This window comes from Electrophorus electricus, chromosome 17 (assembly GCF_013358815.1).
Source record: "Electrophorus electricus isolate fEleEle1 chromosome 17, fEleEle1.pri, whole genome shotgun sequence".
Lineage (NCBI taxonomy): Eukaryota > Metazoa > Chordata > Actinopteri > Gymnotiformes > Gymnotidae > Electrophorus > Electrophorus electricus.
In genome coordinates this window covers 3799140-3810325 of record NC_049551.1, presented here as the reverse complement: position 1 = coordinate 3810325, position 11186 = coordinate 3799140, and the positions used below count along the sequence as shown (strand labels likewise).

At 45.4% G+C, this 11186-nt stretch overlaps 3 protein-coding genes across 4 annotated transcripts in view; 2 read left to right on the top strand and 1 right to left on the bottom strand.

Annotated features, from left to right (window-relative positions):
• Window positions 1-2115, top strand: part of LOC113572181 (serine-rich and transmembrane domain-containing protein 1) — a 3354-nt gene extending 1239 nt beyond the window's left edge. The window contains exon 2 of the mRNA XM_035535633.1: window positions 1574-2115. Within this exon, the coding sequence (XP_035391526.1) occupies window positions 1585-1917 (333 nt within the window). The 5' untranslated portion in view covers window positions 1574-1584 and the 3' untranslated portion in view covers window positions 1918-2115. The remainder of the gene's footprint in view (window positions 1-1573) is intronic.
• A 634-nt stretch (window positions 2116-2749) lies between these two features.
• On the top strand, window positions 2750-5287 carry rfxap (regulatory factor X-associated protein). Its single transcript, XM_027001541.2, has 3 exons — window positions 2750-3165; window positions 3508-3618; window positions 4249-5287. Exons 1-3 carry the CDS (start codon window positions 2773-2775, stop codon window positions 4342-4344), a joined length of 600 nt encoding a protein of 199 aa, XP_026857342.2. The 5' UTR covers window positions 2750-2772; the 3' UTR covers window positions 4345-5287.
• smad9 (SMAD family member 9) lies at window positions 5106-10432 on the bottom strand. Of its 2 annotated transcripts, none has more exons than XM_027001537.2 (7): window positions 10325-10432; window positions 8795-9264; window positions 8445-8699; window positions 8095-8205; window positions 7766-7987; window positions 6486-6742; window positions 5106-5604 (listed from the first exon to the last, which is right to left on the bottom strand). In XM_027001537.2, exons 2-7 carry the CDS (start codon window positions 9204-9206, stop codon window positions 5461-5463), a joined length of 1401 nt encoding a protein of 466 aa, XP_026857338.1. In that variant the 5' UTR covers window positions 9207-9264; window positions 10325-10432; the 3' UTR covers window positions 5106-5460. The 2 variants fall into 2 exon arrangements, with proteins under 2 accessions (XP_026857338.1, XP_026857339.1); XM_027001538.2 differs by lacking the exon at window positions 10325-10432 and adding an exon at window positions 9800-10022.
• Between the last annotated feature and the right edge of the window lie 754 nt (window positions 10433-11186).

Sequence of the window (11186 nt, the reverse complement as noted above, 5' to 3'; positions counted from 1 at the left end):
TATAAACAAACTACCAACAAGTCAGCGAATTTGCAAAAACTCACATAACTGTAAAGCAAACCTGAGGTTTTCCTCTGCTCTACTCAAGAGAGGTTCGGCTCAACCTGTTGTTCGTCATGCAACCAAACCATGCGGTGCACATTTCAAGGCCATTTGAGTCTCACGTAGAGATACAACAATCAGATGAGGTTCTGAACAATGCCAGATGTTTCTGCTTCAACTGGACAACATGAGGCAGCCAACACAATATTAAATCACACAGATGCTACTTGTTCCCGTGCCATGGAAGACACAGTCCCTGGCACACATAAGCTGACTAATGAATGTAATGATGAGGCAATCCGATTCAGTGCAGCTCCCTGGTGCCAGATGAGCTAGCACAGAGGAAATTGCTCTCCTGCATTAATGCTATGCAGTCCTAAATCTTTTTCTTATCACAAGTATGGATCACTGTCCATTTCAGACCACATCATATACTGAATATTCTATCTCAGACTATTGTCATCCACTATAAGCTCCATTACAGATATCATGCCACCGTTTACTCTGCCAACCGTTACACAGTTTGGAATCACGTTTCTTTCTTAGCGTTCAGAGCATTCCAAATACTTTACTGAAGTACTACTATGAAATATTTTTTAATTGAAGACAAGAACCAAGAAAAGACAATGAATCCTTGGCTCTTTTGTTATTTGCATGTTCTCATTTTTTATCTATCTATCTATCTATCTATCTATCTATCTATCTATCTATCTATCTATCTATCTATCTATCTATCTATCTATCTATCTATCTATCTATCTATCTATCTATCTATCTATCTATCTATCTATCTATCTATCTATCTCTATTTGGCTATCTATCTATCTCTATCTATCTATCGTAACAAATCATGCTAATATGTCTCTTGCTAAGCCAACTAAAGCCATGACATTTCCTTACTCAGGTGCTTCACAATCTATTATTCATAATGTGTTTCTGGTACACAGGGAGTATAAAATATTTGACCTTCTCTCTCTCTTTGTGTGTGTGTGTGTGTGTGTGTGTGTGTGTGTGTGTGTGTGTGTGTGTGTGTGTGTGTGTGTGTATGAGAGAGAGTGAGCGAGAGAGAGAGAGAGACTGACCCTATGTGGTCACCCAGGACACCTAATGCACTAGCACTCTGACACACCAAATCACTCACTGGCTAATAACCACACAGATATGCATGTTGCCAGGATACAAAAAGCATAATTAAATGTTATTATCAGCCTCTTCAAACTCAATCTAGAGTACATAAGCATGCACCCCCTAAACAATAACAGCTACAGATGTACTAATACAGGGTATAATACACAGAAAGGGTGGAGCATGATTTGTGAAAACTCTGACAGCCCCCCCCCCCCCCCCCAAAAAAAAAACAATTCTGAGCAGTAGGTGTCACACTATTCAGTTAATAAAATTGTATTGCAATAGGAAACAAAAGTCTGGCTGTAAATATTGCTTATAGGAAATATCTCGGGATTTATTGAATAAAGTATTAAGACAGTCAGTGGGTCGACTTGCTTTACTAATCTCCTCTTGTCTGCTGCAGGCTCCTCTGCTATGTCTGGGATGGATAGCCAGGTGAACAGGCTGAACAAAACAGAACTTGATAGGGAGAGCTTTCTGAGGTTCAGCCCTACAGTACTCAGTACCGGGCAGGCTGCAGCCTCGTCTGGCTACACCGAGAGCATCTACGTCTATGTCTCCATCTTCCTCAGCCTGCTGTTCTTCCTCCTAACCCTGCTCGTCATCGCCCTCTACAGGCTAAAGAACATCATCTCCTCAAGCTCATCGTACCCGGAGTGTGGCAGTGAGGCAGGGAGCTCCTTCACCAACATGGAGATCTGCAGTCTGTCCTCACAGAGGTCGACAGTGTCATCGCTCTCCTGCTGAGAGAGGGACAGTTACACACACACACACACACACACACACACACACACACACACACACACACACACACGCACACTCAACCAGACTTATTATGGTTGTGTTAAATAAAAATGACCGTTTTTAAGTTTAAGATGGATTTGGCAGTTTTGACAACATTCCTGCAAATTTACATAATTGAATTGCAAATAAAAATGTTCCAAATATGACAAAAAATTAAATGCCTCACTAATCTGTTTAAGCCCACTGAGGAAAAGTGATACGTTTCTCATCACTAAAATCGGGCGACATGATTATAAATGATAAATAATACCAACAAGGACGCGCGCAGTGTCATTAATGCGGAGCTTCACTGTGACACCGCCACCTTGTGGAGACGTTTCTGTTTGTTAACCGTGAGTGAGTGAGTCACAAACTAATTCCCCGATGTGCTTTGCGTATAATAACCGCATTGATAACGACAAAGAGATAGCCCTACAGGTTGCCTTAAGGGGGCAGCAAAGCAACATGAGCGCAGTTGCGGTTTACAGACTAACCCTCTTTCTTACCAGCCGTCTCAGCCAGAACCGGTGTGTAGCAACAAGGAATATCTAGCCGTCAATTTCACCGACCGTATACAAGCTACTCTGACTATTAATAAAACGCGAACTTTTGATCAAGACTGTATACAGCAGTTCTTATTCCGAAAAAGAAATTCAGCAAAAGCGGAGATGAAAGTGCGTTTGTGTAGTTTGCTGAGCTAGAAGTTTACGCCGTCAATCATAGCCAGCTAGTTAGCTAACCCTAGCTAGCTGGAATCAGTAGAGCAAGGCTGTTAGTGCCGCTTTTGCCTGCTCGTATGCAATTTAAATAACGTGAAAAATGAGTGAGAAGGACAGCGCAGTTAGCGCTGGTAAAGAAGGTCAAAGCGGGGACAAAAGCGGCGCTGCAGATACGAGGAGCGCAAACACGCCGCATGAGCAAGACAATGTTTACTCGTACGACATGGAGGACCCAGGCGAGGAGAGCGACGTGCTGGACGCGTCGGATCCCAGAGACAGCGCGCCGAGCCCGGAGGAGCTGAACGACGACGACGCGTTCGGCGGCGGCGAGAATGTGCCGAAGAAGTGCGTGTACGACGGCTGCACGGAGACCACCACGCAGGTGGCCAAGCAGAGGAAGCCGTGGATGTGTAAAAAGCACCGCAATAAAATGTACAAGGACAAGTACAAGAAGAAGAAGAGCGACCAGGCCATGTCGTCTGGGAAACTGGAAGTACGTTAGGTTAAACTAGCCAATTGTTCGTTCGTGTATTCGCAGTGGTTGATTTCCAGTTGATGAACATCAACAAAGCGTTGGCGTACTGTGCTTAACACGCGTGTGTAGGTAAATTTACAATTTTGCTTTTCTTTTGGGCTGTACCTACACGTTGAGACCAAATAAATAGCTCTAAAAAGAAGGTCCTTCAACACCGTTTTCACGCTTTAAAAAAACGGACTTAGAAATACAATAAGTAGATACGTTGTAGTACATGGTACCCGGCTAGAAGCGAACTCTTTCTGGGGTTCCTATGTTGCCTCTGTGCATCATGATAAATCAATTTTTATTTAATTACAGGAGGGCTCAGAGGAGAGACCTGTTTCTGTAACTAAGCAACGGCTTGGGACCACAGGAGACCGTCCAGCAAGACCATCTCTCATAGAGCAAGTGTTAAACCAAAAGAGACTTGTAAGTGGGTCATTTTTTGTAATTATAATATCCGTGGGTTCCTTCACATCTATATATTACATAGCTCTTCCTGGATTTAAGGAGAACGTAGTATATATACTATTGATGCTAAATGTATGGGCATCTTGTCCATGTTAGACACATTACATCATGGGTGGCCAAGTCTGGTCCTGGAGAGCCAAAGTTCTTCAAAGTTTAGTGATTATTCTGCTCAGACACACCTACTAAAACTGGCAATTGATTGAGTTGAATCTGGTGTGTTTACGTGTGCTGTCACGAAACCACACTCTGGCCCTCTCTGGCTCAATTGAAACAGGGTTTGACAGAGTGCTACATTAATTAATATTAGTAAAGCACATCTGATTCAACTCATCAATTGCCAGGAGTAGGTGTGTCTGGGAAGAACAATCGCTAAACTTTGCAGGACCGGTCCTTTGCCAACTAGGACCGGACTTGGACACCCGTAAATTACACCACTTTGCTATTAATAAACTGAAAGCTATCCCCAGAATATCCTATAGCTCGGCAGATCCCATGTGGGTTTATAATGACCTGCAAACAAAGTTGCCATCATCACTTCTGCCTTTTAAAGAACACTTGAATAAACGGCTGTGCTGTGTGCTCTTGCAGTCGCTGCTGCGCAGTCCTGAAGTCATCAGTTTTCTCCAGCAGCAACAGCGCATGCTCACCATGCAGAGCCGTTCCCAGAACCAGCAGGACTACTGATGCCCAGTGTTTCCAGCCACATCACCAGCAGACTGGACCAGGGACAGAGGAAACACAAGGACATCTTCCGCCCCAGAGCAGGGGCATGTTCCTTGTCTGTGATGTCATAGCATGACATCAAAGTTCTGAAGCGGCTTCGTCGTCGTGATGCAGGACTGCAGTTAACATGACAATCACACTATTAGCAGATCTACTGTAAGAGCTGAGTTGTCGTCTTCACCTGTTGGCATGGTTTTGTCCTTTTATTGTTATGCATTTGTATCCTTTTTTTTTTTTTTTAAACAATTATGTAAATTCAGTGGCTGTGCTGTAAAATCGGCAGCATTATATTAACTCTTGATGTTCACCTGTCTCTAGATATTTTGCTTTGTGCAATTATAAACTCATCCTGAATCACGTTAGTTATACAGATAGTCCCATCAGTATTCTGATCTCATTCTCACCTGTGTCATAGTGATCACTGAGGCAGTATAATGTGTAGTACTCATGATGCATGTCATAAGATAGCTGAATTTCATACTTTTTTTAAATGGGTGCTAAAAGTGATCAGCCTTTTTAATTACAAAAGTTTATGTACCATTATCTTGTTGGTTTGATTTTTAAATTTGGAGTAGCTGCATAATGTTTTATGGGCCAGTTTGTTGTTTTTTGTGTGTGTTTTCTTTGCATTCTTCTTTAGGTCTTGGTGAGTGTACACACATCCGAAAAACAAATTCTATATTTAAAAAAGTGACAAGGGACAAAATAATCAAGACATTAAATGTTATAGCAGTCACAATTTATGTTGCCAAAGCAAACTCCAACTTAACATTGCTACCACTGATGCATCATCTTTCTGTCCTCTTTTGTTAACTTATTATTTATGTTGCTGTCTTTAATTGTACAGAACTGATATCAGACTATGGAATAGTGACCATGATAATAAAAAAAAATTCTTAACATATATTTTGCCTCTTAGCTGCACAAGATGCTTTTAAAAGCATGTCTTGGTATGTCATCAGGTGCTGATAACCCACTTGTACCATAAACCTCTACTGAAAATGAGAGGGTTCAATGCTGCCTTCTCTGGTACTGATCCTCTGGATGTGGTATGGGTTACTGAGTGTATATACAGTGTTAGGACACAGATGAGATGGGGTTATGTGGGGATCCCATTTGGGTAAGAACTTTGTCAAGCCACTGCAAAGGCCCATGTAGATGTATCTCAATCCAACAGGGGGTGCTAGTGACATCCTGACGGTGGTATTCTGCACCCCAGCCCTGGGGGGAGAGACAGACAACAATCGTTCACTGTTAATGTGACCATGCCATGACTAAGACATAGAAGTATTTTTACAAAGCCTAGTGGATCCAAATACAGATGTTAAGGCCAGACCATACACTTTACAGCATGAAGGTGTGCATGTGTTTTCTACACCCTGAAACACTTTCCATTCTGTGTGGGAATTCAATGTCTCACTTCTAAGGGCTGTGTAGAATAAATAGTAACTGGAGACCTCCTGAATCCTGGAGGACTGCATTGAGTTTTGGCAGCACGGCAGACTGCCATCAGCATGCCAAAGATTAGAATAACTCTCTTAAATTTACATTGCAACACACACAAGACTTTGTTTGGTTCTCTCAGTGACTCAGCCATCTCCCTTCATTGGCTGGAAGCACTGTGATAGAAAACTGGGTCTTTGTTAGGTCTCCAGTACCCTGCTCTGTACCAATTATGGGAGTAGATGAGCAGTTGATAAAAATTTACAAGTAGAATTTACAACATTGCTTACAGCGATTTTGTTGAGTTTTGTCTTAACGACGTAGGTTTGTGAAATACCTTCAATGAATCTCACCACCAGCACAGGCATATTTGTGCTGGATGGCAAGTGTAATAGTTATGATCCCTATTGGACAAAACCTCAGCCCATTTCTTCTCTAGGAGCAATGAAAACATCTACACACTTGTAAGCAGTACATAATTAAGTTTGCAATCCACTTCATTGTGTGCTTTGTTGCTAAACTGAAAACATTAATGAAATGGACAAGAATACTGAAAGCCAGTTAATTGTGACATTTTAATTCCTCACCTAGTTGTTTTACTGTGAAATAATTAAGTGTGCGTGTGTGCGCGTCCACGTGTGAAAACTAAGTCCCATTACCTTGACAAAGCTCATACGGATGGTGCACATCTTGGTGAGCTCGTAGACCACCTCGAAGCCGTGGTTGACTGACTGGGACAGCAGCTGGGCAAACAGCTGGTTGTTGAAGATCTTGAGGCTGCAGCCACTGGGGATCTTGCAGACGGTGGTGGCATGGAAGCCGTGCTGGTAGTTACAGTTCCGACTCTGGACGAAAATACTGCTGTCACTCAGGCACTCTGCATACACCTCCCCACCCACGTAGTACAGGTGCACTCCTGCAAGGCAAGTTCATTTTTCAAATTTCAAGCACAGCTTTGAGTTTTGTGTGGAATGAGTCCACATTAGACCAAGAAGTGCAGCAGTAGTAAATTTGACAAGTCATCCATGTAACAACTTAAGTTTCATGTAAATATCTCCAGCCAGATCCTTTCCGTCTAAACAGTAAAGCAATACTACCAGCCAGATTTGAACTGCTTTCATAAACCTAAATTCATTCTATATAAATGGTAATGATGTGTCTAAACATTAAAAAATATTAAAATGTTTATTACTACCTACAGTCATAGGTTGCCATTTAAAATTTGTGTCACATATTTGTTGAATAACAGTTAAATCAGGTCCCGTATATTAAACACTAATGTTTATGTTTTAAGCATCTACAAAAACTTTGCTGTGCTGTTTCAGAGTGGATTGCAAAACTCTAACCACAGCCACAAGGTTCAACGAGGAAAAATGTGACAGTAAAACTCCAACCACTTCTGAGGACGAGCTGGAGATGAGGCTGTAAATCCGAGAGATTTGAGCACTCTGTCAACCCGCTATTTACAAACCAAACTTGGCAAGTGATGAAACAAAGTGGAAACCTTAATAACTTCCATTTTTCAACTGTGTTGCTCTGGTTTGTGTCACACTCCAGAAAAGGGCTCCCAGGCATGTGAACAGGTCACACACTTGGCAAACGTCCAGAACTTCCACGTGTGAGTGAGTGTGATCCCTGTGACTTCTATGAGCCATGGCAACATGTATTTCTGCCCTGTGTTTGGCAGTGCCAAACAGCAGGAGAAAAGCCACTACCCCCAGACTACACTACCCCCGGATGTCTGTGTGAGAGCCCAAAGCGCAGGCCACCCCAGGTGCCACTCGATGGGCGATGTGCCCATGTTTTTTCCCCCCTGCGGTAGCTGAATTGGCGTTGTGGCGGAACACCAACAACAGGAGCCTAAACATTCCTCAAAGCCAGAAAACTGCTGGAAAGAGCTGACTGTGGCACCGGCCCGAGAGGCTAAGAAGACCCACACCTTTGCCGATGTGCCGGCGGGTGTGCTCGATGGTGGAGTTGCGGTTGACATTGGAGAGCAGGCCCAGGCAGAAGCGGTTCTTGTTGTTGGAGGGATCAGTGAAGCCGTCGACCAGGATGCTGCGTGAGGAGGCGTGGAAGGTCTCGCCCACTCGGTTGTTGAGCTCATAGTAGGCCACGGAACACCAGTGCTCCGGCTCCTCGTAACACACTGGCCGCATGTCTGAAGGATCACAGCAAAATGACAATCTGCCGCAATACAAAGGACTGAATGTTTCTGGCATGTGTGTGGGTGTGTGCATTACGAAAGATGGTGTTTGTGCTTTATACCTCTGTGCGGGGCTGACAGGATGAGTTTAGCAGGGCTGGATGCCTCAGCTGGCTTCACATCCTCTGGAGGGCTGGTTTCCATCATGCTGTATGGAGGAGGTGGAGTCTCTGCTGTTTAGTGAGTGGAATGATTTGGAGTAAAGATTGTGGCTTTCTACGCCATACTTAGGAAACTTCGGTGATGTATTATTCTGAAGTAGTACTTGTCAATGTCATTATCTCATTATGTCATTTGAAATAAAGTGCTAGAATTACTACTGCATAAATCACAATGGGCATCAGTAATATGGGCAAACTGTTGACCAATAAACATACCAATATTATCATTAAGTAGATAAGCTCCAGAGTACCTGTGATCTGATAGGGACTAGCGGGGTCCGAGGGGCTGCTCGGGGAACTGGGGTAGCTGTGAGCGGCGGGAGACTGGACAGAGTTAGATGGCGAGGAGGAGAAGGAGGCGCAGGGCAGCGGGGGGAAGGAGTCCGGGAAGGTGGCATTCTGGGGCATGAGTGGCTCGTTGTGAAGGGAGGCGTTGCGGAACTTGGCCAGCAGGCTGTGCTGAGGGTTGAACTCACTGTGGCGCGGCACCAGGACCGGCGGCAGCACTACGGCCAGGAGAGAAAACGTCACTCGCACTCCTAAGAAACAAGGGCACGCCTACAGCGAGCACCAGCCAAAAGGGCAGAGAGCAGAACGGTACCTGGCGTCTCCACGCGGCGGTAATGGTAGGGGTTCACGCAGATGTCCTTCTGCTTGGAGCCGAAGGGGAACTCGCAGCAGTCGAGGGCCTTGAGCTCGTGGTGCGACTGCAGGTCGGGCCAGCGCCACACGCGGCAGTAGATGACGTGCGGCAGGCCCTTGCGGTGCGACACCTGCAGACGGCCGTCCAGCGAGCGCGGGATGGTCACGCATTTGCTGGGCTGCCCCGGGCAGCTCAGCGCGTGCTCCAGCTCCTCCATGGCGCCCTTCTTCTTCTTCAGCTTCTTCACCAGCGAGTCCACGGCCTTCTCCGCCCACTTCTCCTCCTCGTCGCCCTGCTTCCAGCCCAGCAGGCGTTTCACGGCCGGGCTGGTGAAGGAGAACAGGGATGTGATGGATGTGGCGGAGTGCATGGGGCTCCTGGGCACAAGGCAAGGCTCGGACTGGGTTGAGGCAGGATGGACTGGAATACTGAGAAGGGAAAAAAGAGAGAAGGAAAAAAACAGTTCAGGGCCTTAGTTTGCTTCCTCTTATTCAAGATCTAAATGAATTTGATAACACACCAGGATTTTTTCTTTGAGAAACCCAAGGTCTGAATATACTTGTAAAAAGAAAAAAGGAAGAAACTAAAACTAAAAGCACGTGGTCACCCTTTGTCCATTAAAAATAAATCAACCGTGCTTAATTCCTAAAGAATAACCTGTATTGCCAAGTACTGCCATAAGTATTTATAAACATGCCTTTGTGCTGGAATTCAATACCGCGAACCTTTAGACTAACGCCGTCTCTCTACAGTGCACCGCTGGAAATTCAGCCTCGGTGCTGTCAACAGGTTCTGTGAGCTTCCACAGATACTCTTCAGTCACATTCATGTATCAAAACGAATCAATCGGGAAAGTACCACCGCAAGTGTACAGCACCAACAACAACAAATTAAAAAAAATGAACAAAAAAGCAAGAACACAAGAAAGAAAAAGAGAGAACCAGCACTGGAGACGTCTAATACCATCCTTTCAGCCAGTGCGCTCCACCATTCTCCCGGGCAGTGGCTCCTTAGAAGGCTGGCGTCGCTCAGTCTGCGAGCTGACGGGCTTCACTACCCAGCACGCTTCACTGTTCCGCGGACGGACAGCTACATCCCCGGGGACACCGGCTCATTTATTCATTTATTTCTAAGACTCTGAACGGTGTCGCTGTCGGAAACACATGTGATGGATTAGTTAAGTGCGACTGTCACACCGCCGTATGGCGGCTGCGGGAGGTGAAGAAAACAACGTGAGTGTCCACCACGCCTCCAGCGCCGAGTGGACGGAGGAAGCAACAAGTTCACAGTGGTAACGACGTGAAACAAACCGGACCTGTAAACCGGACCTTTATGCTGAACTCAAGCACTTGTCCTCCCAGAACCACCGATTCTATACAAAAATCATTTTTGTCCTTTTTATTTCCTCTACTGACTTACCGATCCACGTAGACTGTTAAAGCAATTCGCGATATGTCAGAAGAGACTGCGACTGCTGTAGTTTCTTACCTCGCGTTGGGTTTGGTGGAGCGCCGGAGTCTTTTCGCCAGGGCGGCCCGGGTGCGCCCGTCTGGCCGGAGGTGAGGCGCGTGTGCTCGCCTGCGGCTGCAGGCGTCAGCCAGGCTGGAGCCGTAGCGCCTCCGCGCAGAATCCATCCGCAGCGCTGGAACTCTTCCCAGCGCGGCTGACACAGTACGAGCGGCATCACTGTACTGGACAAGACTGCAACGCGTTAAGTGGAGAAAGCCGGTCGGCGGTCCGTGCGCAACGTTTAGGAGTGATTTGTCGGTCATTTTGTACCTATAAAAGTGAATTTTGAAAGGCCACAAAATTAGAGATGGCTGAGCTTGACAGCCTACACCTGCCAGTCGGCTCAGATTGCAAAGGGTAGTGTAATTGCACGGGTCGGTGAGACTGTGTGGGACAGCATTGAATGTTGCAGAATAACGATGTTGCAAATAGCCTTCACGCGACCTTGTCATTTTAACAGTGTCGTGTTGTAGTTTTATTGCAGTATTTACAAACCTGTGTTCATTCAAGAAAACACAGGTAAAAGAATGCAACGAAGTCTGAGCGCTTCAAAAAGAAAACAACCTTATTCATAGGCTATCCTTTGCAATTTCATGTGTACCACTGGATGCGTATAAAGTGGTCGCAGCACATGTAGTGACAGTTTGGCTGCGTGCCAAAAGTTTTTTATCGATAGGTCTATTTCGGGAACGCGCTTCATTGCGGAAGGATACGTGTCGATTTTCTGCGCGCAGTGGCCAGTCTCGTTAATGACGCAAGCCTGGATGGCGACAGAGAGTCTGGAAGTTTGACATTTTCACAGTTTACAGCAACTGCAGGGGAACGTAACAATACTCCCAAT

Excerpts from the sequence above, each read along its gene's own strand:
- rfxap (XM_027001541.2), top strand. The coding sequence starts at position 2,773 with ATGAGTGAGAAGGACAGCGCAGTTAGCGCTGGTAAAGAAGGTCAAAGC. Across the intron at positions 3,166-3,507 it reads TGTCGTCTGGGAAACTGGAA|GAGGGCTCAGAGGAGAGACC; the intron begins GTACGTTAGGTT and ends ATTTAATTACAG. Across the intron at positions 3,619-4,248 it reads TGTTAAACCAAAAGAGACTT|TCGCTGCTGCGCAGTCCTGA; the intron begins GTAAGTGGGTCA and ends GTGCTCTTGCAG.
- smad9 (XM_027001537.2), bottom strand. The coding sequence starts at position 9,206 with ATGCACTCCGCCACATCCATCACATCCCTGTTCTCCTTCACCAGCCCG. Across the intron at positions 7,988-8,094 it reads CCTGTCAGCCCCGCACAGAG|ACATGCGGCCAGTGTGTTAC; the intron begins GTATAAAGCACA and ends GTGATCCTTCAG. Across the intron at positions 5,605-6,485 it reads TCCGTATGAGCTTTGTCAAG|GGCTGGGGTGCAGAATACCA; the intron begins GTAATGGGACTT and ends CTCTCCCCCCAG.